This window comes from Zootoca vivipara, chromosome 13, assembly GCF_965207765.1.
Source record: "Zootoca vivipara chromosome 13, rZooViv2.hap1.1, whole genome shotgun sequence".
NCBI classification, from domain to species: Eukaryota; Metazoa; Chordata; class Lepidosauria; order Squamata; family Lacertidae; genus Zootoca; species Zootoca vivipara.
Window position 1 is genome coordinate 6,220,980 of NC_142596.1, and position 22,045 is coordinate 6,243,024.

The 22,045-nt window shown below is 47.4% G+C and overlaps 1 protein-coding gene across 1 annotated transcript in view; it reads left to right on the forward strand.

Moving 5' to 3' along the window:
• The window catches only part of ALDH1A2 (aldehyde dehydrogenase 1 family member A2), a 71,866-nt gene extending 67,859 nt beyond the window's left edge, over positions 1-4,007 (forward strand). Inside the window, exon 13 of the mRNA XM_035131796.3 lies at positions 69-4,007. Coding sequence (XP_034987687.3) covers positions 69-141 — 73 coding nt within the window. The 3' untranslated portion in view covers positions 142-4,007. The remainder of the gene's footprint in view (positions 1-68) is intronic.
• The last annotated feature ends 18,038 nt before the right edge of the window (positions 4,008-22,045 follow it).

Genomic DNA, 22,045 nt, shown 5'->3' on the forward strand with positions numbered 1-22,045 from the left:
GCATCTCTGTGTGGTACTTGTAGAAAGGAATGGTGTTTAGTCACAAATCTTGCACATTTGTTTTCTAGGGGAGAGTGTGGACTGCGAGAATATTCCGAAGTGAAGACTGTGACGATAAAGGTTCCTCAGAAGAACTCGTAAGAAGACAATGTGCTGATCACTGCACTACATCAAGTGACCCTCTGTATTCCTTTTATGGGGACTAGCACTCAGGAATTTTTTAAAAAACGGCGACACAGATTTCTTTTTTAAATAGCATTGCAACCAGGCTTGCCATTAAGCTGGATGGGTTTTCACCCCACTGCTGGCCACAAACCACTTGTTTAATATAGTACAGTTAGAAAACATTCAGAAATGTTCCCACTATACTAACTGCAAGTAAATGATGTTCCTGAAAAGAAAGCCTGTTTTAAACTGACCTTCCCAACCATCATGTCCTTCATTTGCTCCATTCTTGTATGACGGGGGCGCTGCAACTGGATTCATTCGGGGACCCAAAACTCAGCCAGCACCCACTTACCAGAAATATAAGCCCCCAAGGCTGGAGGTGGGCAACTTAACTGGAGATTGTAATGTGCGTTCTTGAAAGCATAATCCTTTTCTCCCGGAGTGAGCTTGTATTCCTCCTCATTTCAGGGAAACTTGCAAAAACACAGTGCTCCAACAGATAAAACGATGGTGGAGTTTTGGATTCTCTCTGTAGCTGCAGATGTTTCTTCGTAAGGAAACAATTTCCCTTTCGGATCTTACATGAAGTGCACTTGCAGTATAACAACCACCACCACCTCCCCCCCCCAAGGAAAAGGCTGGTTGTGTTTCCACATGCGCTTCTAGACAGAAAGGCAGGAGCTGGGTGAGAGGAAAGGGGCCACTTCAGACACCTGCTCCCAGGTGGAGTTATGTGGGAGCAGATTCCTGGAACTGGACCCTCTTCAGCTGCAAGCTGGATTTCTACCATCAGTGTTGCAGTTCATGATGGGCAGCAAACATGAGGAGGAAGAGCATGCCTGGAACCCCATGGCAGAATCTGCACCAATGGAGCTGTGGGAGAATGGAAACGAGCCCATTGCATCCCTGGGGGCAGTCCCAAACCCTGAGCAGAATTTGAGGTTTTGATGTTCAAATGGGCAGGTTAACTGCAACCTCACAGCTCCCTCTATTTAGACAAGGGGCTGCTGTCAGGCATGTTCTGCATCATTTTTGCCCCTCTTCGTCATGCTCTGCCTAGCACCCCCAAGTCAGTGGCAGCAGCTGAGAGACAAACAACGTGGTGACATCACACCATATGATATGTTAATGTGTGGGGAAAGGAGCCCCATTGCATCCAAAATGGCTTTTGCTGATTTGGCCCCTGGAGCAAGGAGGAACCTTCCTCTGCCTTTTTCTGGCTTCTTTGCAGGCAGGTCCTCATTTCACTCAGGAAGGTAGAACAGTGGCAAGTGACCTCGGCTTTCTGTGGCTTTCACTCTTGACTGAAGCCTTGCAAAACATAAAAATGAAAAGGATCCTTTTACCATGGTTCTGCAGAACAGTGGTCTGACTTGAGAAATTGCAAAGTGTTGCGTGTGTGTGTGTGTGTGTGTGGCTACTCTTAACCATACCATTTCCAAGTACACTTGCCAGCCCTCCTCTTGTGAAGGAAGGACATGCTCTGCTGCTCCTCCTTCCATAATAGTTTCAACAAAGGTATTCAACAGTTTTTGCCTGGCCTTTGAGAAGCACTGGATTGAGGGCCGAGGGGGCACAAAATTGAGAAGATCCAAGTTTTGGCCTCCCACGGGGTGCCGTATTACGAAAGATGACTAAAGTCTTCCCCTGTTTTGAGTGCCACCTCCTTTGGAGCCAAAGCCTCTCGTTGCTACTTGAATGAGAAATCTACAGTACTTGTTTTTTATTCCCCCAAACCAACATAGCTCCTGTTGCATAAGGATATAAATGCATGCAGAAGGGGACTCCTGGGTGATGCCAGGTAAGCCTCAATGGCACCAGCCCAGGGTGTGGGCACTGCAACAGCGTGGTTTCCCTCAAGGAGGCCTGATCCACATACAGAGGCCCACAACGTCATCACTTTACCACTTTTTCTAATTGTTCCACTCAGTTCATCTGTTTGTGCTGCTAACTACAGAACCAGGGCTGAACCAAGAGGCAGTCACCAAAGTTGGCTACACTCATTAACTAACTCCCCTCTTTGTGTGAACCTCACAATAAATAACCCTGTGAGGTAGGTTAGGGTGACAAACAGTGAGTGGCCCAAGGTCACTCAGTAAGCTCTATGGTGTAATGGAGATTTGAATGCGGTTTTCTCTCATTCAAACCCAGCACTCTACCGATACATCAAGGTGGATCCCGGTTCATTGTGTGGTTTAAACACATGGCTCTAGTTTACACTAGTGGCTGCAAAACCATTTAGAACTCTGGGCACATCTGGATTTTTCAGTGAGTGATGTGATTGTCACCCCTTCTGGTCACAGATCTAGCAGAGTTAATGTCACTCTTCCATCTTCCTCCTTCAGCTCTATGTACTTTTCAATGGAGAAGAAGTTAACCACCCTTTCCAGAAAGAGGGGAATTCAGGGGTTTTATGGGCACCAGGGAAAGACCTACAGGGCACAACTGAGCCCATGGACTGATGTCTCCTGATTTACACCACCTTTCAGCCAGGGGTGATTTCAAAGGCAGGAGTCCTTTGTTCTAGATGAAAGATGGCGGCCTCATGTTCTTTATAAAGGAGAAAACAAATTCAAAGACCTTTGTTTGCATGTTATCCCAGCGGGAACATCCCACATCTGACAAAATCATGTCTGGATGAGACATAGAACAAATGTGAAATATAGTGGCCAATCATGAAACAGAAATATCAGCAGTTTTTGGACACAATTTACCAGGAATTGGGCCAAAGCACAGAATGTCCCCAAGGGTGGTATTCAGAGGCGGTTGAAACACCAGTGCAAAAGTTGCATTTTTTACTGGTTGATTGAGGGGTTTTTCTGGACTTTTGAAAGACAGCTGTGTGTACTCAGCTGTCCATGTTTGCTACAGCATCTTTACAAAAAATGGATCTCCCAAAATGAATCACTTTGGGTCAAAAACTCAGACAGAAACTCTGGACACTGAAAAGGTTCATCCGCTCTAAGCTGAAGGGTTGAGAGTTAGTTAATAATGAACCTGTCCTGGCCATTGGAAAGTCGTCATGAGAAGGGGTGAGAGCTTGGCATAAAAGGAGACCAAGGCAGCCTCTTGCTCCACACAAGGATCCAGTTCAAGTGTGCAAGCTCAGCAAAGTACTTGAAACATTCAAGTGCAAGCTCAGCAAACAACCTGAAACATTCAATGCAAAAGGCTCCTCTTCCCACTACATCACATGGAGCACCCTCTGCCAGGAAGTTCCCCTGCACAAGCTCCAGTGGCATAAGTATGAGTTGCACAAATGTGCTCTTGCACAATGCACACTCGTGTCAAATGGGCTTGCCCAGGAGAACTTTCCACTGGAATGGTGGGGCTCCGTGTCTCCCTCTCTGCCACCTCCTTCGTGGTTCTCTCCACCTCCCATCTCCCCTCCCTTCCTAGCCCAGCGCTCTCTGCATCCTACCCCCGTGTTTGATATTTATGCCATCCTTGTTTGTCTCCAAATATAGATATATATTTTTTGCTAGATGCATAATTCATGCTGTTCTTTTCCGAACGTGGAGATGCAATTGCAAGCTTTACCAGAGCTGTGCAACATGAATGTCATATACTCCTATTGTAGGGTTATGTCAGAGTTTTGTTTTCTTTTTTAAAAGAAATACGCTTTGAGAAATTAGTTTTCTTATTATCGCCAATATTCATTGTGAAGGGATAATTTCCATTTCTTTTTCTGTTACATGCCTTTGGAAGAAACTCGTGCTAGCAATAAGCATTTATACTGTGTACTCCTCTGTATTATATGTGTATTGTCTATTGTTTGTGTGTTATTTCAAATAAATTCAGGTAACAACTGAAGTTGCCATTTTTCCCACCACCCTCAACCCACACGAGTCGGTGAAATTTATGTTTTCATTTGCCAAATACATCATGTGCAGCTCAAGAGCACCCGCCGACAGTCTTCGAAGTTTCCTGCTATCAATTTTAATCCTGTCTATGGTTAGAGACGACAAATGAAAACAGGTTATTGAAGTCTTTACTGTTAAGTTTCCCTTAAAGGGCTTCCGAGGTGAAACTTGGCCATCCCATCTCATTGGTTTGATTCTGTTCTGCACAGAGGCGAAGCCTCCTCCTCAGTAGCTTTATTTTCTTTTGCAAAATGAATAGAGAGTGGGAGAAAGAGTCTAATTTCCCCCCCTTGAATATTATTGCAGCTGCATTTCTTTCTTTTTAAAAAAAGAAAACTCTGAATTGTGGATCCAGGTCAGAGGCAAAGTTCATCCTCACCCACTGTGGCCATAAAGTTTAGCTATCAGCGAAAGTCTGAAATCATCGGCCTCTGCAGGGTGCTCAGGCAAACTCTTGCTTCTTGGAGGGAGTCCTGGATAAAGTTTTAAGAAGTGATGATTTTTATTTCCTCTCTAGATGAGTCACACAGATACGATGAAGTTAACACCCAGATCGCTTGCAGAAGAGACACCCGCCAGCTCTTTTGAGCCGCAGATTCTAAGCATGCTTGCCGGAAGGACTCCTTAAAATCAACTGGCAGCTGCTTCCAAGAAAAGTGGCCACGGACTTCAAGCCCTGGACTTGGTTTTCCAAGCCTACAGCCAGCTAATCAGCTTGTAAGGCCACAATGCCACAGATGTGACGTAGGGCTCGTCCATCTTTGCTCCACATTTCTCTCTCTCTCTCTCTCTCTCTCTGTGTGTGTGTGTGTGTTTATTAGTTTTTACATATATTTTCAAACAGAACATATCATCTCATCTCATCTTATACAACATTTTCAAACCTCATCTCTTAATCTTACATTTGTTATTCTAACTATTACTTTTGATAATCCATAACTTAAAATCCATTCTCATAAATCTTTTCTGCAATATTTCCTTACAAAACTTGTAGTCCTACAAGCGTAGTCAGTTGGTTGCAATTGTCTTTCAGATGACACATATATTTACTCCAATCTTTCCAGAATTTCTGGTCCCGCTGGTTTCAAATTCTCCCTGTCATCTTATCCATTGCTCCGCATTTCCAGATCCATTTCCGACAGCGTTTTTGTTTTGTTTTGCCCAATGCTTTCGCAGCAAAAACCCGCTATTTACCACTCAATCTGAACAAACAGCAATCTCTGGAAAAACCCAAACAGCCATCTGGTCTGATTCAGCAGAAAATATCAGGTTTCCCTGGGGAAACAGCAAAGCAAAAGAAAAAAAAGTGGTGGGGAGTGTTCATTTGAGTCTCCTCTCAAGGGTGCAGTTCCCTTATGTGGCTCTTGCCTATTCCTACCCCTTATTTGTAGTTGGGAGAATGCAATTCTCCCCCATTTCCATTGCTAGGAAGGGCTTCATAAAGCACCTGACCCAGACAAATCCTGCCCACTCTCCTCGATACACCATCTTCTTTGTGTCTCTGACTCTGGGATTGCATCTCCTCAACTTATTGGGCTGCTGTGCATGTCTTGCATTTCCTGGGCACGTTCAGGGAGGAGAAGACTTAATTTTATCGCTATATGTGCTACCTCCAGAATCAGTGGCACTGGGCCTCTGCACATCAGCCTCTGGGTATCAGGAGTGAGGAGAGCGGGGCTGTTGCACTCAGCTCCTGCTTGCAGACTTCCTATAATGGCGGGCATCTGATAGGGCATTGCAGGAACGGACTTTGGACTAGATGGGCCCCCTTGGGGCTGATCCAAATGTGAGGCTCATGTTCTTATAACTGAAAAGCATTCTGGTCCTACCTGCCATCCTCTGTTGACTTGGTTGGCCACCAAGTTGAGGGAGGTAGGTAGTGTTGTGGCTGAAGTTTTTCTTTGATTGGCTGAAATAAAAGGGGAAGGTGGTTGTTGTGGTTGTTGTTGTTTTGTTGTTGTTGTTGTTTGGGGGGATTGGACACCAGTCTGCAGGGATTGCTCTTCTCATATGGGGGGCAGGGCAGCCAAGGCCCCTGAAGCGTTTGAAAAGGCACGTTGCGAAGCTTGAGGCGTGATTAGTCTTCCCAAAGCGGACACTTTGAAAACAGTCCTGGCCATTTGTCAGCGTCCCACCTAGGTACGCAGCTGAGAGAGCCAAACACCCATGAGAAGAGCGTTCAAGATGTGCTGTGTGTGTGTTTTTAAACCCCATCCCACCCACATTTTATCATAGCTGGTCACTGGCCAGTCTGTTTCAAAACAACAGCGGTGGTGGTGGTGGCAGAAAGGACATCCTCTCCCTCTTGGAAGGAGAAGTGGCAACAGAGAGGGGCCCAGCAGACTGGCCTGGATCCTCCAGACCTGCCATCCCTCCCCCTGCCCAACCCCACCACCAGTTAGTAGCAAGGGGGCCCTTATTTTCAAATTGCCAATTCCCTTTTGCTTGTTAAAGGCATCTTGCAACGCCACCCAGTTGGCCTTCTTGGGTTCCCAGCTCTGGGCTCTCAATACCTCAGACAACCTCCTCCAACTCCTGGCTTTCCGCTGCCGCCCAAGAGACACTCTGATCTCCGGCTGGGTTTGTCACAGACTTGATAGATTGGCCAGCTATGAGACATGGTTCAGACAAACTAATCTTTATTATAATAGGAAATGCTGAATATAACCAAGTTCTTATAGTGTTTGTTTTCAATAAGTGTTTGCGTAGCTTTGCATTTCAAAACATGTGCCTGTAACTCTATTCCTATTCCTTACCTTATATCTTAGAAATAATCTCCCTACATAACATTTTACAGTGTATTTCTTAATATAAAAATCTTGTGCAGGTCAGTAACAAAGACAGACACCGCAGGACCCTCCACAATGGGGAGAACTTTCCCCCACGAGGGAGTGACAGCTCCAGGTTTTGTTCGGAACAAGACCCTCTCTATGGGCCTCCTTCCTTCCTGCCACACAGTCTCCCTCATGGCCGCCAGCTGATCGCTTGCCAGGCAGAAATCCAACTGGGCAAGCAGGTGAGGCCAGGGCAGCTGCTACTCTGACAGGCTTCCTTGGGTTGAGAATTAAAGGGTCTGTGCCCCCCACCCCCCAGTGCTGCTTTTGTCTTATTGTTGCCGTGTTGGGGAGAGGGGCACCGCTTGACAGCGGAAAACCTGCTGTGCCCCACCCCCATCCCTGGCATCTGAAGTAGGAAGGAGCAAGGTGATCTGGCAAGGGAGCGCTGTCAGTCAGAGGCGGGGGGGGGGGCCAATCTTTCTCCCACCCGGGCAGTGCCAGATTTACGTATAAGCTAAACAAGCTTAGGGCCCCACTCTCTTGCCCCTACCCCCCATTTCACTATTAATATACTTCTTCTTAATTGTATTTCAGTTCAACAATTACTTTGACAAAATACATATTCTGTTATGTGCAAATGGCTTGAGATACCTATTAGGTCCATAAATTACCATATAGCAGGCGTGTCCAACAGGTAGATTGTGATCTACCGGTAGATCACTGGACGTCTGTGGTAGATCACCAGTAGATCAGTGGCTCCCCCCAAAGAAGCTAAAAAAACTTTGTCTCCCCTAAGAAAAGCTCAACATCTTTGCCCTGCACCCCTAAAATGACCTGAATCACCAAAAACAGGGCTTTCCTTCCTAAAAAAAAAACCTCAGTGTCACTTTCCTCTTCCCTAAAGAAGCTCAACAACTTTGACCTGAACCCCCCAAAAGGGGATCACTGCCAGTTTTTAACTCTGCAAGTAGATCACAGTCTCTTGGAAGTTGGCCACCACTGCCATATAGCATATATTCAACACAAAAAACAGCAACAATTTGTTGTTGACAAAGGACAGCTGGACATGTAAAGGGCCCCATTACCTTCAGTAGCTTAGGGCCTTATCAAACCTAAATCAGGCCGTGTACCCAGGGCTGCATTTCCCCATGGGCATCTGCTGGGGACCAGAGGCAGTGGGGGGGGCTTTCTCTCCCCCCCTCCCACTTTGTCACCTGGATGATATCAGGCCAAGGTGTAGAAGAGGCCTCTCTGGGTCTGGCAGCTCCATGCCCCCTCCATAGATAGTGTTGTCCCAGCTGCCTCTTGGCCCTTTGTGGCAGGCAAAGGCACCTTTTGGTTCACTGACTTGACAGTGGCTTGAAAGCAAAGTGGGGGACCTCCCCTTCCCTCCCCCCACAAGTTGTTGCTGGACTCCAACTGCCAGCAGCCCCAGCAGTCAGAGAGGGTGGATGCTGGGGAGTCCCGCAAGATCTGGAGGGCACACATTTCCCTCACTCTAGAATCTTAGAGGATCTAGATCAGGCATAGGCAAACTCCAGCCCTTCAGATGTTTGGGACTACAATTCCCATCATCCCTGACCACCGGTCCTGTTAGCTAGGGATAATGGGAATTGTAGTCCCAAACATCTGGAGGGCTGGAGTTTGCCTATGCCTGATCTAGATTCTAGAGCAGGGTTCAGCAAACTTTTTCAGCAGGGGGCCGGTCCACTGTCCCTCAGACCTTGTGGGTTACCCACAAATAACCCAGAGATGCATTTTAAATAAAAGGACACGTTCTACTCATGTAAAAACACCAGGCAGGCCCCACAAATAACCCAGAGATGCATTTTAAATAAAAGGGCACGTTCTACTCATGTAAAAACACCAGGCAGGCCCCACAAATAACCCAGAGATGCATTTTAAATAAAAGGACACATTCTACTCATGTAAAAACATGCTGATTCCCGGACCGTCTGTGGGCCGGATTGAGAAGGCGATTGGGCCACATCCAGCCCCCGGGCCTTTAGTTTGTTCTAGAGGTCATCAGCAGAGGTATCCCATGAGTGGTGCCACTTTCAGGGACTACACTTTGGAGAAGAGGTCCTAGGCCCCACTCAGGAGCAGAAGGGCCCCCAAGCGCAGCAGGGCTGATATGCCACGTTTTGAAGTAAGTCATTTGATATTTTGCTGCTTGAGGCCAAGGACAAAATGGTGCCCCCTTGTTCCACCACATACAAAGGGAGTGGCAGCAGAATCCAGATTCCACTCTCCTCCTGCAGCACACCTCCTCTGCCCTCAGGGCCAGCCCCAGCACCTGAAGCCACTGCCTCCCTTGGTGGAATGGTAGAGCCGGCCCTGGATTCTCGCCAGGCCACCATGTTTGAATTGTGACAAGCCCCCTTAGTCCAGCAAGTGCTGGTCACCAAAGAGAAGCAGAGAAGACCATTCCTCCCGCCCCCCGCCCTCAGTGCAGCATAATGCATGCAGGATTGGATCCAGGTTGAGCCCATGCTTGGAGATATTTCCTCAGAGAACCTGGATACCTTTGAAAGGCTGTCTGGCTTAGACATGGTTTGCAGTTCCTGCTTGGCAACGGCAACATAGATAAATGGCCAAAGGAAACGTTATCCAAACATTATCCGCTTCAAAGGCTTGACTGCAAACTTGCAGAGCTTTGACTCTGTCCAATCGCCCGGCGAAAACTGTAAGCCGATCCCGACCCAGGACGGGGGACCCATGCCGCTCCGGGCCAGCCTTTCCCAGGCTCCCCTGCCAGTCCTGCGGCATTTGATGTGCTAATGGCCTGTGTGTGATCTCACTTGGCAGCAGCACATTGTGCAAGGGCTCGGCTGCTGGATCCCTCCCATCGGACAGGCGGACGCCCCTCTGGCGGCCTTGGCTGGCCATGGGAGAGTTTCTTGGAGAACAGGCCGTGTTCCTGATGCAGCAGCACCCGTCAACAGGAAGGGTGTGCGCACCCCACCCCTGACTTCAAAACAACACAGGATTTTAAAATGTTGTTTTTTTGGGGGGGAGGTGGAAGTGGAGAGGGCAGAGGTTGCTTGCTACTCCCTAGAACAGGGGTAGATACAATGTGGAGACTGTTGGGAATCGACTCTCCTTCCTTGCAGAAGGCAGCATGGTCCATGGCCAGGGAACTTGGGAGTTGTAGTCCAACAACATCTGAAGCGCGCCAAGTTGGGGAAGCCAAACCAGGGGTGGGGCGAGTGTCACAAGAGATGCCAGGTGAATCTCCTTTTTTCTTTTTTAAGCTTGCGATTGATAACACGGGACTTCCCACTTTTATTAAGCCTGATTAAACATTTCAGCTGATGAATCATTTCCTCCCCATTAAGTACATTTGCGCATTACGGAAGTGTCAAGGCAGCAGCTTTCTGGAGATGCTGAAATGGTAAAATGACTTACAGATTAATTAGCAAAAGCTGTCACTCTTTGACAGAAGGGGAGGCTGAATGGAGCTGCTATGCTCAGCCGCAGTCTATCTCTAAGTTCTAGTTGCTGGGGACAGTAATGCCAGTAGTCAGAAAGGCTCTTGCTTTCCCATCAGGCAGCTGACTGGCCTCTGTCTGAATGGTGATACTGGGCTGGTTGGGTCTGATCCTGTTTCTCTTAAGCAAGCTGCCCTGGTCATCAAATGACGAAGAGAATGGATCCAAGCAGAAGTACATCCTCAATGCGCATCCCGGCCAATTAAGATCCACCCCTGCCCTATCAAACAAATAAAGTTTGAATCGGTTGAGATCAAGCCATTCAAATTAGGGCTGGTGTAAGGGGGAGGGATTATAGAGAACCCTCCCCCCTCATCAGAAGCAGCCCGTCTCCAAGCAGTCATGAGAGCGAGGGGTCTGAAGGGGTGAGTCAGGAAACGGAGAGGGAGTGCCAGGGCTCTGGTAACATCAAAGAGCCCCTGCTCCATAGGCAGGAAGAGAGGGAGGCGGAAAGAGTGGACAGGAATAGGTCAGACAGAAGACCCGTCCCGTCCCGTCCCCTCCCCCCCCCCCCGACGCCGGAATTGAGAAGGAGGAGGAAAGGGAGGCGCTTCTCAGTTCCGAGGCTTTTATGCTGGTCCCGAACGCGGAAGGGAGTAGTGCAGGAATCTGACTCGAGCGGGTAGACATGAAATGAGCAATCCGTTACACTGTAAATAATGTGCACCAATAAAAACGTCTGAAAGACAAGCATGTGTACGGCTGTTACTCAAGAGTAGTCACAACAACCCTGACAGCTGGCAAACCCAGTGTGAACTCCCATCAGCCCCAGCCAGGAAGGCCAGCGATTTGGATCAAAGCAGATTGTCTTCCTACTCAGTGCAGAATAAATGGTCTTCCTTTAAGTATTGAACTGGTGCAAAACAAAGAGATCATCAGCTATATTTTGTCCCATGTCACATTTACTCCCTGCCCTTATCCCTTACAACCTCCCCATCCAGACAGCTGTTAACCGGTGTGAATCTTATGCTGTGGAGGAGCTATGGGGCCCAGGTAAATCCACAACGGATGGGTCTATCAATATCGATTAGCCATGATGATACACGGAACCTTCATGTCCAGAGGCAGTGTACCCCTGAATATTATTTTCTGAGGGGCAACAGCAGGAGAAGCCTCCTGCCTCCTGGATGCCCTACTGCTTGTTGGCTTCCTGGGTGCATCGGGTGGCCATTGTGAGGAGGAGAGGGTGGTTGCTGGGCTCTGGTTGCTGGACTCTTCTGATGTCCTTAGGCCTTGTCTTTGGACGGGGCTTCTTGGGTTTTATTTTATAGCATGTTGCACGCATAAAGTCTACATGCGCTTTATTGAAGCATTTGGTCTAATTTGACAGACACAAATTCATCCCTGGAGACTCCCCTCATGGGTTAAGTGGTGGTTATCAAGAGGCGGCCAGTTATAGCTAGAAGATGAATAGATGCAGGGAAATGCCTCTTTTAAGGGAAAAAAATATCTCTCATGGAAGGCAGTGCCATAAATCTTCTTGACTACCTTGCATGGGAGAGCAAGAAGCTAAAAGAGTGGCGTGGGGATTCAAGCTGAGTCCAGCAGGAATAACATTCGCACTGGACGGAAACAGCCCCCAACAGCACACCGCCTCTCTTCTTTCGAGGGTTGTGTGTAGTGTGCATCAGCAAAACGGGCACAGACCAGGTGGGCAGGGCTGGCCTAAAACATTTTGATGCCTGAGATGGAACATTAAAAAGCATCTGCCCTCACAGCTTCATGTTGGGCATAAGCCACAAGGAGTTTCTCCTGCACAAGCCTCATTTCCACCAGGAGGATGTGCAGCATCCTCTTTGCCAGCTCCCTCTCCCTCTCTGCAACCTTCAAGGGCACCCAAAATACACCCCTCCAGGGGGCCACCTCGCCTTCCCCATGATAGCAGAGCTGTGTGTCTCAACTCGGCTGAAGGACCACACAAGGTCTTGACATCACATGCGCCTCCGCATCAGGACTGGTTAGTTCTCAGACATTCCGGAGGGGTTCTTGGGCTGCTCCATGAAGCAAGGAGTCTCCAGTCCGGCTATCACTTCTGCCATAAACTCACTAGCTAGCCATAGCCCCCCTCCTCCACCTCTTAGTCATTCTCAGTTTCCAATCTGTAATATGGGGGTATAATACTGTCCTCCCTTATGAGAGCATTGCAAAAAAAATCTCTATGATGGCCCCCCATGTATGGAATTCCTTTCCAGCAGGCTAGCATCAAATTTCTACACTGCTGGCTTTTTGGAAGGCCCTGAAGAAGACCCCTCTCTTTTTCCATTGATCTTCTAGGTAGGGGGTCTATTAGCTGGGTGGTGGATGAATTATGGGTTTGCTGTTGTATTTCTGGCTCTGTTGTTTTTTTAAGGTGCGCTCAGTGTTCCTGTTTTCTATAGCTTAAAGTTTTGCTTTTTTGCATTAGTCGGTCTTTTCATCTCTCGTAGTTCTCGATTGTCAGCTGCTTTAGATAGGCAGGTGCTCAGAAAAGCCACCATTATTTTTTTAAAAAAATTTGGTGGGACTCTGAACAGTTTGTAAAAGTTGTGTTGTTTTAAAGCTTTGACCAATAATAACTGCACTAGCGGAAAGTTTTTACTCTTGCACAAGTCACAGCATCCAATTTTCACTGGTTCTCCTGCTCCACTGCACCCTCCCAAAATCTGATCCTGAGATTTGGGAGACAATCTAGTACAGCATAGAATATTTGCAGAGAGCTGAAGCAGGGTTGGGGATCTGAAAAATTGGGTTGCCTACATTGCAAGAGCACAAGCACTTTCAACCCCCTCATTGTATACAGTCCAAAATGTTGACTCTGGTTACCTGTAAACTCACAAGCTTGAATCCCTGGTTCATGTTGCAGTGCAGGATCTGAGAAGCTATGGCAACTAATTAAGGTGAAAGTTCATAGACAACTAATTAAGCACTCAAGTGGTGGTGCAAATCCCCACCCTGGAGCTTAGTGTCAGCGAGAGAGAGAAACGCTTAAGAGCAGGTGTCAGAGGAGAATTCCCCTCGCCCCTTGGCAGGATGTAGATTTAAAAACGAACGAAAGGAAGAAATTAAATTGTGCAATAGAAGGAAGAGGCATATCACCATGTTAATGTGTTTCTTCCCAAGATGAAGAGCAATTAGAAAGCACCTCTAGGAAATAATATTCTCCCCCCCCCCAGTCATGTATTTTGCAGTAAATATTGCCATTTGATTTATATGGGTAAATCAACTTTCAACAGGAAAACCCTTGAGGAGGAAACAGAGAGAGCTGAGGATCCAGGCCCCAGGCCTTGTCCTTCCCCCGTCATAGATTTAGAAACAAGTAACATTGCAGGCTCTCAGAGTCTCACATGGGAGGCAGGTTAATCCCAGCAAAACCACGGCTGGAACATTGATAGGTGCTGGGCAGACAAGTGCAGTTCACAAGTGTGTACAAACACAATGCAGACACCTGTCACAACAAGGATGGTTTGCACAAAGCACTTTTTTTTTAATTAAAAAAAAGCCCTTAAAAAGCCCTAACCCTAACAGCACAATCCTGTGCATGTTTACTTAGGACAAAGCCCCATTACAATCAATGGGACTTACTCTCCAGGTAAAATTGTGTGGCCTTCTTCTCTTCCCCCATGGAACTGCCATTGCCCACGGTCACCAAGTAACACTAGCATTTTATGAATTCTATTTTGCATTGATCACCCATTTTATCTAGCAGGCAGTGGCAGCTGCCAGCTTGAATGGCTTTAGAAAATGATTGGATAAATTCAAGCAGGAAGAGCTATCGGCTACCAGACACAGTGGCTCTGTTCTGCTTCCACTTTTGAAGGCAGTTTACCTCTGGATCTTGTTTGGGGCAGCGATCTTGCTGGCCACTGGACTAAATAGACTTGCTTGCATTCCTAGGAGGGGCAGCTTTTTCTCTGATTTTCTCTTTTCCCCAGTAACATTACTCTCTTTCCCTTCCTATGGACCCCAGTAGGAGGGAAATTTCCCAGTAAGAGGGAAAGTAAGCTGGCCTCTAGAGTTGCGTTCAAAACATAACTCAAAAAGAAGCTACAAGAAAGCAGATTCTGACTGAACACCAGGAACAACATTCTGAGAGTAAGAGCTGTTTGACAGTGGAACAGACTCCCACAAGAGGAAGTGGGCTCTCCTTCCTTGGGGTTTTTTAAGCAGATGTTGGATGTCTATCTGTCATGTATGATCTAGTTGAAATTCCTGCATGAACCAGATGGCTCTTGGAGTCACTTCCAACTTTACAATTCTATGATTAATCGATCAACACAAAATAGGACGTGTTTTTAAATTGCTGGGTAAATATATTGATCTACACATAACACTAGACCCAACTTTATTCCATGGATTTTTCTTTTTTAAACTTTTTATTAATTGTATTTAAAAAAAGAAAATAAAAGTGGTCTTATGGAAAAGTCAGCCAACGTCATAAGCCTCCGTGGAGCTTTTTTTTGGGGGGGGGGGAGAATCAGGATGGTTAAGCAGGTTGCCTGGAAGAGCCTCTGTGCTCTCAATTTTGCAAAGATGCAGGCGAAGCTCACGCCTGGCCCTGGTCAATACTCAGCCCAACCATGGCTGAAGACCTAGAGGAACGCATCCCACAAAGCCCTCTAGGGGTCAAACAGGGAAGTGCCTCGCCTGCGTGGAGGAAGAAACTAGCTCGGTGGGTGAGGAGGAAGGCAGAAGGGCTGCAATCCAAGCAGCCTTACTTTACTTGGGAGGAGGAGTAAATATTGTTAGAGTTGTTGTCCCCCTCCCAAATTCCCTCTTTGGGATCTTCAGAGTTTGCTGTTATTAATTCAGTTACAATGGTAAAGTCTGTGGTTTGTGAATGGAAGGCAATTCTTGTGCGCGCGCATGTGCTAACCCTGCTTTTCCTTCTAAACACTCACTGCAATTGTCAACAGAGGGACTTCCTTAGCTAGGACACTTGTGCCATCCTAAACAGAAAGCAGCATCGTTGTTGTTGTTTCAATTTACTGTATATACCACCCTTTATCAAAAAACCTCAAGGTGGTGTACAACATTAGAAACACATTACAAAACATTGATGATAAAACATAATAATAACATAGTAAAAAGCATGTCCAACATAGGCTGGATCTGGTCTAGAATCAGCATCTAAAGTTGTGCAGCAATTTGGTCTGCAGAGGAGAGCAGCATGGTTTGTTTACTTTGAATATTGCTAAAATAGAAAAACTCCTTCCAGTAGCACCTTAGAGACCAACTAAGTTTGTCATTGGTATGCACACAGAAGTGTGCATGCACACAAAAGCTCATACCAATGACAAACTTAGTTGGTCTCTAAGGTGCAACTGGAAGGAATTTTTCTATTTCATTTTTATTTTGTTTCGACGGCAGACCAACATGGCTACCTACCTGTAACTCTGAATATTGCGTTTGTGTGTGAACGTCTGACAGCCCACATTGCAACACGGCCTTCCTCAGCAGAAGGACCATAGCTCTGTGGTAGCAGAACACCTGTTTTTCATGGAGAAGACTCCAGTTTCATTCCCTGGCATCTCTATATATAGTTGAGAGAGTTTCCTGCTTGAAACCTTGGAGCATAGCAGCCAACTCCTAGGGGTCGAGGGGGCTTCGCCTCCCGGCATAAAATATTTGAGGGGGTCAGCCCCCCCCCAAGTTGAGGGGCAATGCCATTCAAATGGTCTGTGCGCACCGACCATGTCATGTGATTGATTATGCGGGGTGGGGCTTGCCTCCCCCCCTCGATATTTTACAGTGGTACTTCGGTTTATGAACACAATTGGTTCCGGAAGTCTGTTCATAAACTGAAGCGAACTTTCCCATTGAAAGTAATGGAAAGTGGATTAATCCGTTCCAGACGGGTCCACGGAGTACTCAATTTTCCTAAATTAATTTTCATTAATGACTTATTCTCCTATAAATACCCACGAAGTCATTTAAGGCCTGCCATTGGTGTCATGTTATTACAATGTTCCTTAAGGTATTCTTTTGTATGTCCCATTCTTTAATAAATGTTTTTTCACTATGACCTCTCAGTTTCCCTGTCATTTTGGCCAAATCGGCATATTCCAATAATTTATTTTGCCACTTCAGTTTAGTCGGGATTTTTTTCCCTTTCCAATTTGTAGCGATTAATATTCTTGCAGCTACCTTAGTGTACAAGAATATTTCCCTTGTTTTTTTAGGTATGTCTGTGCCTAGTATCCCCAGGAGGAAGGCTTCTGGGTTTTGTTTTGTTTTTAATAAAGGAAATCTTAAACGTCTTTGAAAGCTCATTATAGATTACCTCCCAAAATTCCTTTATTTTCTAACAGTTCCACCACATATGTAGCATTGAACCTTCCGCTACCTCACATCTCCAACATTTACGAGAGGTATTTTTTATGTTTCAGATTAATGGCGTTCGGTACCAGCAGAATTGCATCTTCATACATTTTTCTTTCAAAGCATAACACGCGGTGAACTTCATATCTACCTTGCATAGTTTTTCCCAGGTATCCATGATGATGTTATAACCAAAGACTTCAGCCCATTTAACCATTACTGATTTTACCTCCTCCTCCTTGACTTCCCGGAGAGTTTTCCCTTTGGAGTTGATCCATTCTTTTTCCAGTCTGGAGGGTTCCATCGCAAAGCCATTTATTTTATCAAGTCTAAGTATCTCATGGAGTTGGTGAGATCATCAGCAGCAGAAGGACCATAGCTCTGTGGTAGCAGAACACCTGTTTTTCATGGAGAAGACTCCAGTTTCATTCCCTGGCATCTCTATATATAGTTGAGAGAGTTTCCTGCTTGAAACCTTGGAGCATAGCAGCCAACTCCTAGGGGTCGAGGGGGCTTCACCTCCCGGCATAAAATATTTGAGGGGGTCAGCCCCCCCCCCAAGTTGAGGGGCAATGCCATTCAAATGGTCTGTGCGCACCGACCATGTCATGTTGTTTCTGCTAGAATTCATTTCTCAGCCTTTGAGGTGCTACAAGACACTTGATTGTTTCTTCCCAAAGAGGCTTTCTTGGCAGTACTGTACCTGTTTCATGTTTGTGTTCTCCAATAAGCTATGACTGGCTATTATTGTTAACTAATAAAAGGGAGGTTAAACCACAGAGCCTAGGGCTTGCTGATCAGAAGGTTGGCGGTTCGAATCCCTGCGACAGGGTGAGCTCCCGTTGCTCGGTCCCAGCTCCTGCCCACCTAGCAGTTCGAAAGCACGTCAAAGTGCAAGTAGATAAATAGGTACTGCTACAGTGGGAAGGTAAACAGCGTTTCCATGCGCTGCTCTGGTTCGCCAGAAGCAGCTTAGTCATGCTGGCCACATGACCTGGAAGCTGTACACCGGCTCCCTCGGCGAGTAAAGCAAGATGAGCACCGCAACTCCAGAGTCGGTCATGACTGGACCTAATGGTCAGGGGTCCCTTTACCTTTAATAAAAGGGGGACACGTTATGCTCCTTCTGGGGTAGCTTGTTTATCTTTGGTCCCCACCCTGCACTCAGCTCTCACCTGTGGCTCCCGGAAGCTGTCAGCAGGCAACAGCGGCCTCACCCCGGCAAATGTCATTGACTGGCTGGCTAAACTAGATGAGGGTGGCTGGTGGGTCTCAAACCCTCGGTGAGTTAGGGACCTCCTCTGCATGTGAAGATGGGCTCTGGTGGATTGAATGAATAAGACCAAGAACAGGTCCAATGGTCAAGAAGACGGTTTCTGGATGTGCTGTAGAGGGAAGTGAGGGGGAGATGGGGCTCGTCCACCTGGCAAGGTAGCCCATCGAAGTGAAGGAAAACTCTGATCCGAAACCTCCGCTGCCGTGTGAGATATCTTCAGGAGAAGAAAAGGCTAAGGAGCAAACCATATATTAAACCAGAGTGGAATCCCTAAGATGGTTGGATGGCCCCTCGCACGCCTCCTTCTGGCAACTCCTACAGCCAGTCTAGTGCCAAATGTATTGCTCTGCTTTCCTTTGAGCCACATCGGTGAGGCCAAGGAGGGTCTTGCCCAGGACCTCCATACAAACTGCCCAGGATTGCACCCTGGGAAGGTTACTTCAATTCTGCTAATGCAGCGGATTGACTTCACTCCTGGAGGCACACTTCATTGTCTCTTGAGATAAATGGATGCCAGCAACAAATAACAGGGGAGAGGTGGGCTCCAGGCCAGCATGCTACCCTGTTCACCCCAGTACCCATATTCCTAAATTCCTCCTGTCCGGAATCTCTTCCCACTCTACATCCCTGTGACCCAATTCATAAAAACATACATTTTGCTTTGAGCAGATAATACAAAATTTACTAAAGGCTGATGGGTAACATTCTTGCCTCTGAGTGTGCTGGGGTCGCAAAGATTATCTCCTTCAATCTCCATGTTGACACGTTTGACAGCTGCAATAAAAACAGTCAGCCCTCTCCATATTATTATTATTTTTCTCCAAGTCAGCTCTCCCTCCCCCTAAAAATACATCTGTTCGGAAGTGTTAAGATCCTGTTGAAAAACCTCCACGCAGATATGGGCAGGGCGCCATATTGAAAAACAATGGACTATCCAAACATCCTCCCATGAGTTATTTCAGCATAATTCCCCAAAAAGGAATGAATCAAAAGGCACGTCACCAAACGCTCCCCCAAAGAAATGCTGATGATGTGGGGAAGGAAGAGGTGATGCTGGGGAAGAAATGCTGGTGCTTATGGGGGGGTGGCCCATATGGGATCCCCGAATTGCACATGCAGACATGTATATTTGACTGGAAACAGGGCTGGTCCTTGGCATTTTGGCACCTGAGGTGAACGACAAAATTGTACTCCGCTCCCCACCACGGAACTGAGATGCGGGTGGCGATGTGGGTTAAACCACTGAGCCTAGGGCTTGCCGATCAGCAGGTCGGCGGTTCGAATCCCCGCGATGGGGTGAGCTCCCGTTGCTCGGTCCCAGCTCCTGCCAAACTAGCAGTTCGAAAGCACGCCCAAGTGCAAGTAGATAAATAGGTACCGCTACAGCGGGAAGGTAAACAGCATTTCCGTGTGCTGCTCTGGTTCGCCAGAAGTGGCTTTGTCATGCTGGCCACATGACCTGGAAGCTGTACGCCGGCTCCCTCGGCCAATAATGCGAGATGAGCGCCGCAACCCCAGAGTCAGTCACGACTGGACCTAATGGTCAGGGGTCCCTTTACCTTTACCTACCCCACTACGGAAGAAGGGGTGAGTGAAAATCTACATCAGGAATGGGGGGGGAGTGAATATCTACATCAGGATCTGCTGCGCCTATGGATCCTGCTACCGGAGGCAGTTATCTCACTTGCCTCATGGGTAGGCCGGCCCTGAGCGGAACCTGCGAAGCTGCTCCACAGGGCAAACAAATGTAGGGAGGAAGTAAGGCTTGTTTCCTGTTCCTCTCTCTCTCTCTCCTTTTTGAACCATGTAACCTACTAGATGCGTGCCCAGACAGACTCCATGCCCAGACTCCATGCTTGAAGATACTTTTGTATTTTGTACTGAATAAGTTTTTAACCTGTGTTGTTTTTGCTGTAGCATTGAGTAATACATGAGTGAGAACTCTGGTTACTGTAAGTAAAGCATTTAAACTTACTTAAATTTGTGGGCTATTTACTACGAGGGGGTAGAGGCGGGGGAGCACATTGTGAGCGGTTAACCCTGGGATATTTAAAAGTCTAGCAACCTATATATCCCACATTTTGAAAATGCTGCATATATTTCAGTTTTAAACACTGATGGGGGCTCTTTTGGCTAGTGAGTGAATCAAGCCCAGTGCTTTTTTGAATTCAGGCAGTCAGAGAGGAAGGTCTTCAGGAATTGGTGCCATTGGTTGCTAAACAGTGCTTACTATCAATACACTTTTCCTAACGTTCTACCAAAATCAACCAGGTGCCCCCCATCAGCCCCAGCATCCTATGGCTGTGCCGAATGTCACTGATGGAAGTTGTAACCCAGAACATCTGGAGGGTGCCAGGCTGGGGGAGGCTGTCCTAGTTAATCTCCACTCATAGTCCAATATCCTCATTGAATCTGCATAATCCGCGGTTGTGGCTGCCCCATGGCAGTGCCGTAACAACGCCCGGCATGCGACAAATAACTTCTGACTATCAGCCTTCAGTGAGTCTCCTCGCGGGGGAGCTGCTTTGAAACAGCCACAGAAGTAGGAGAGGGAAAGGAAAGATATAAAGGGATCCCAGTATGTCCCTGAATGGGAAAGCAGAGAAGCAGATTGCGGGAGGAAATGGCGCCACCTGCTCCCTCGGCCATGCTTAGCTGATAAAATGGTGTGAACAGTGCTGCAACTGAGCTGCGGGGCCTGCAAGCCTTTGCGTCACGACTCTGTCTTTTGGCAACAGGAAGGCCTCTCGCATTTCCAAAGCGCCCTCATAAAGAGACAGGAAGCTTGTGCCATGTGTGTGGCTCCAGCCCGTCCTCTTGCCGTGCTCCCAGTTCGGAGCTCTGATGCAGATTCAGTGCCCACTACTCTCCTCCTGACAATTACCTCTGTCTTTTTGGCTGAGGGTGAGTTCTGCCAGTCACTTTTTGGGATGCCCAGGCTTGCCTGCCCACTAGACATCCATGTAGATACAGAAGAACAATCAGTCAGAGATGCTGTTGCTGGCTGTCCAGCATCTGGGTCTGAAAGCTGCCATTTTAATTCCCATGCACCATCTCTCTGCTTAAAGGTAAAGGGACCCCTGACCATTAGGTCCAGTCGCGGACGACTCTGGGGTTGCAGTGCACATCTTGCTCTATAGGTCGAGGAGCCAGCATTTGTCCGCAGACAGCTTCCGGGTCATATGGCCAGCATGACTAAGCCACTTCTGATGAACCAGAGCAGCGCATGGAAATGCCATTTACCTTCCCACCGGAGCAGTACCTATTCACAGCGGTACCTCGGTTTAAGAACAGCCATGTTTACGAACTATTTGGTTTGCAAACTCTGCAAAACCGGAAGTAGTGTTCTGGTTAGCAAACTTTTCCTCGGTCTAAGAATGGAATCCAAACAGTGAAAGGGCACTGGCGATGGGAGGCCTCATTAGGGAAAGTGTGCCTTGGTTTAAGAATGGTTTCGGTTTAAGAACGGACTTCCAGAACATATTAAGTTTGTAAACCGAGGTACCACTATATCTACTTGCACTTTGACGTGCTTTCAAACTGCTAGGTTGGCAGGAGCAGGAACCGAGCAACGGGAGGTCACCCCGTTGCAGGGATTCGAACTGCCGACCTTCTGATTGGCAAGCCCTACAGCAATACTGTGCCAAGAGCATTATGGGAAGTTCAAATGAAAGTGCCAAGCTGCCCTGCTCCGATTTGCAATACGACCTTGCCAAGCTGAGAGAACGAAAAGCAATGCACATGTTAACCAAAGAAACGCAAGCAGACGATCAAGGATGCCAAAAAAGAAAAGAAAAGCTGGGTTGAAGATTTAGGGCCAGCAGTACCCTTAGGCAAAGCACAGCAGCAACATCCTGGGGCAGATGTTTGAGGGTGGGGTGGAGAAGCAGCAGAGCTGTGTGTGCAGCACCCATTTCCTCCTCCTGACCTCAAGGGGTGTGCAATTGTGTGTGCATTGTCTTGTTGCCAGTGTGGAAGGTGTCAGGGGATCACCAGGGGGCAGCGGAGAGTCCAGGAAGGGCAGGCAAGAGCTCCCTGATGCAATGAGAGTCCCCCCCCCCCCGGGATAGCATGGTTTCAGAGCTGTCCGCAGAAGGTGGTACTGACCCTCAGACAGCGGTGCAGACCCTTGAGCAGGGGTCAACAACCTTTTTCAGCCGTGGGCCAGTCCAC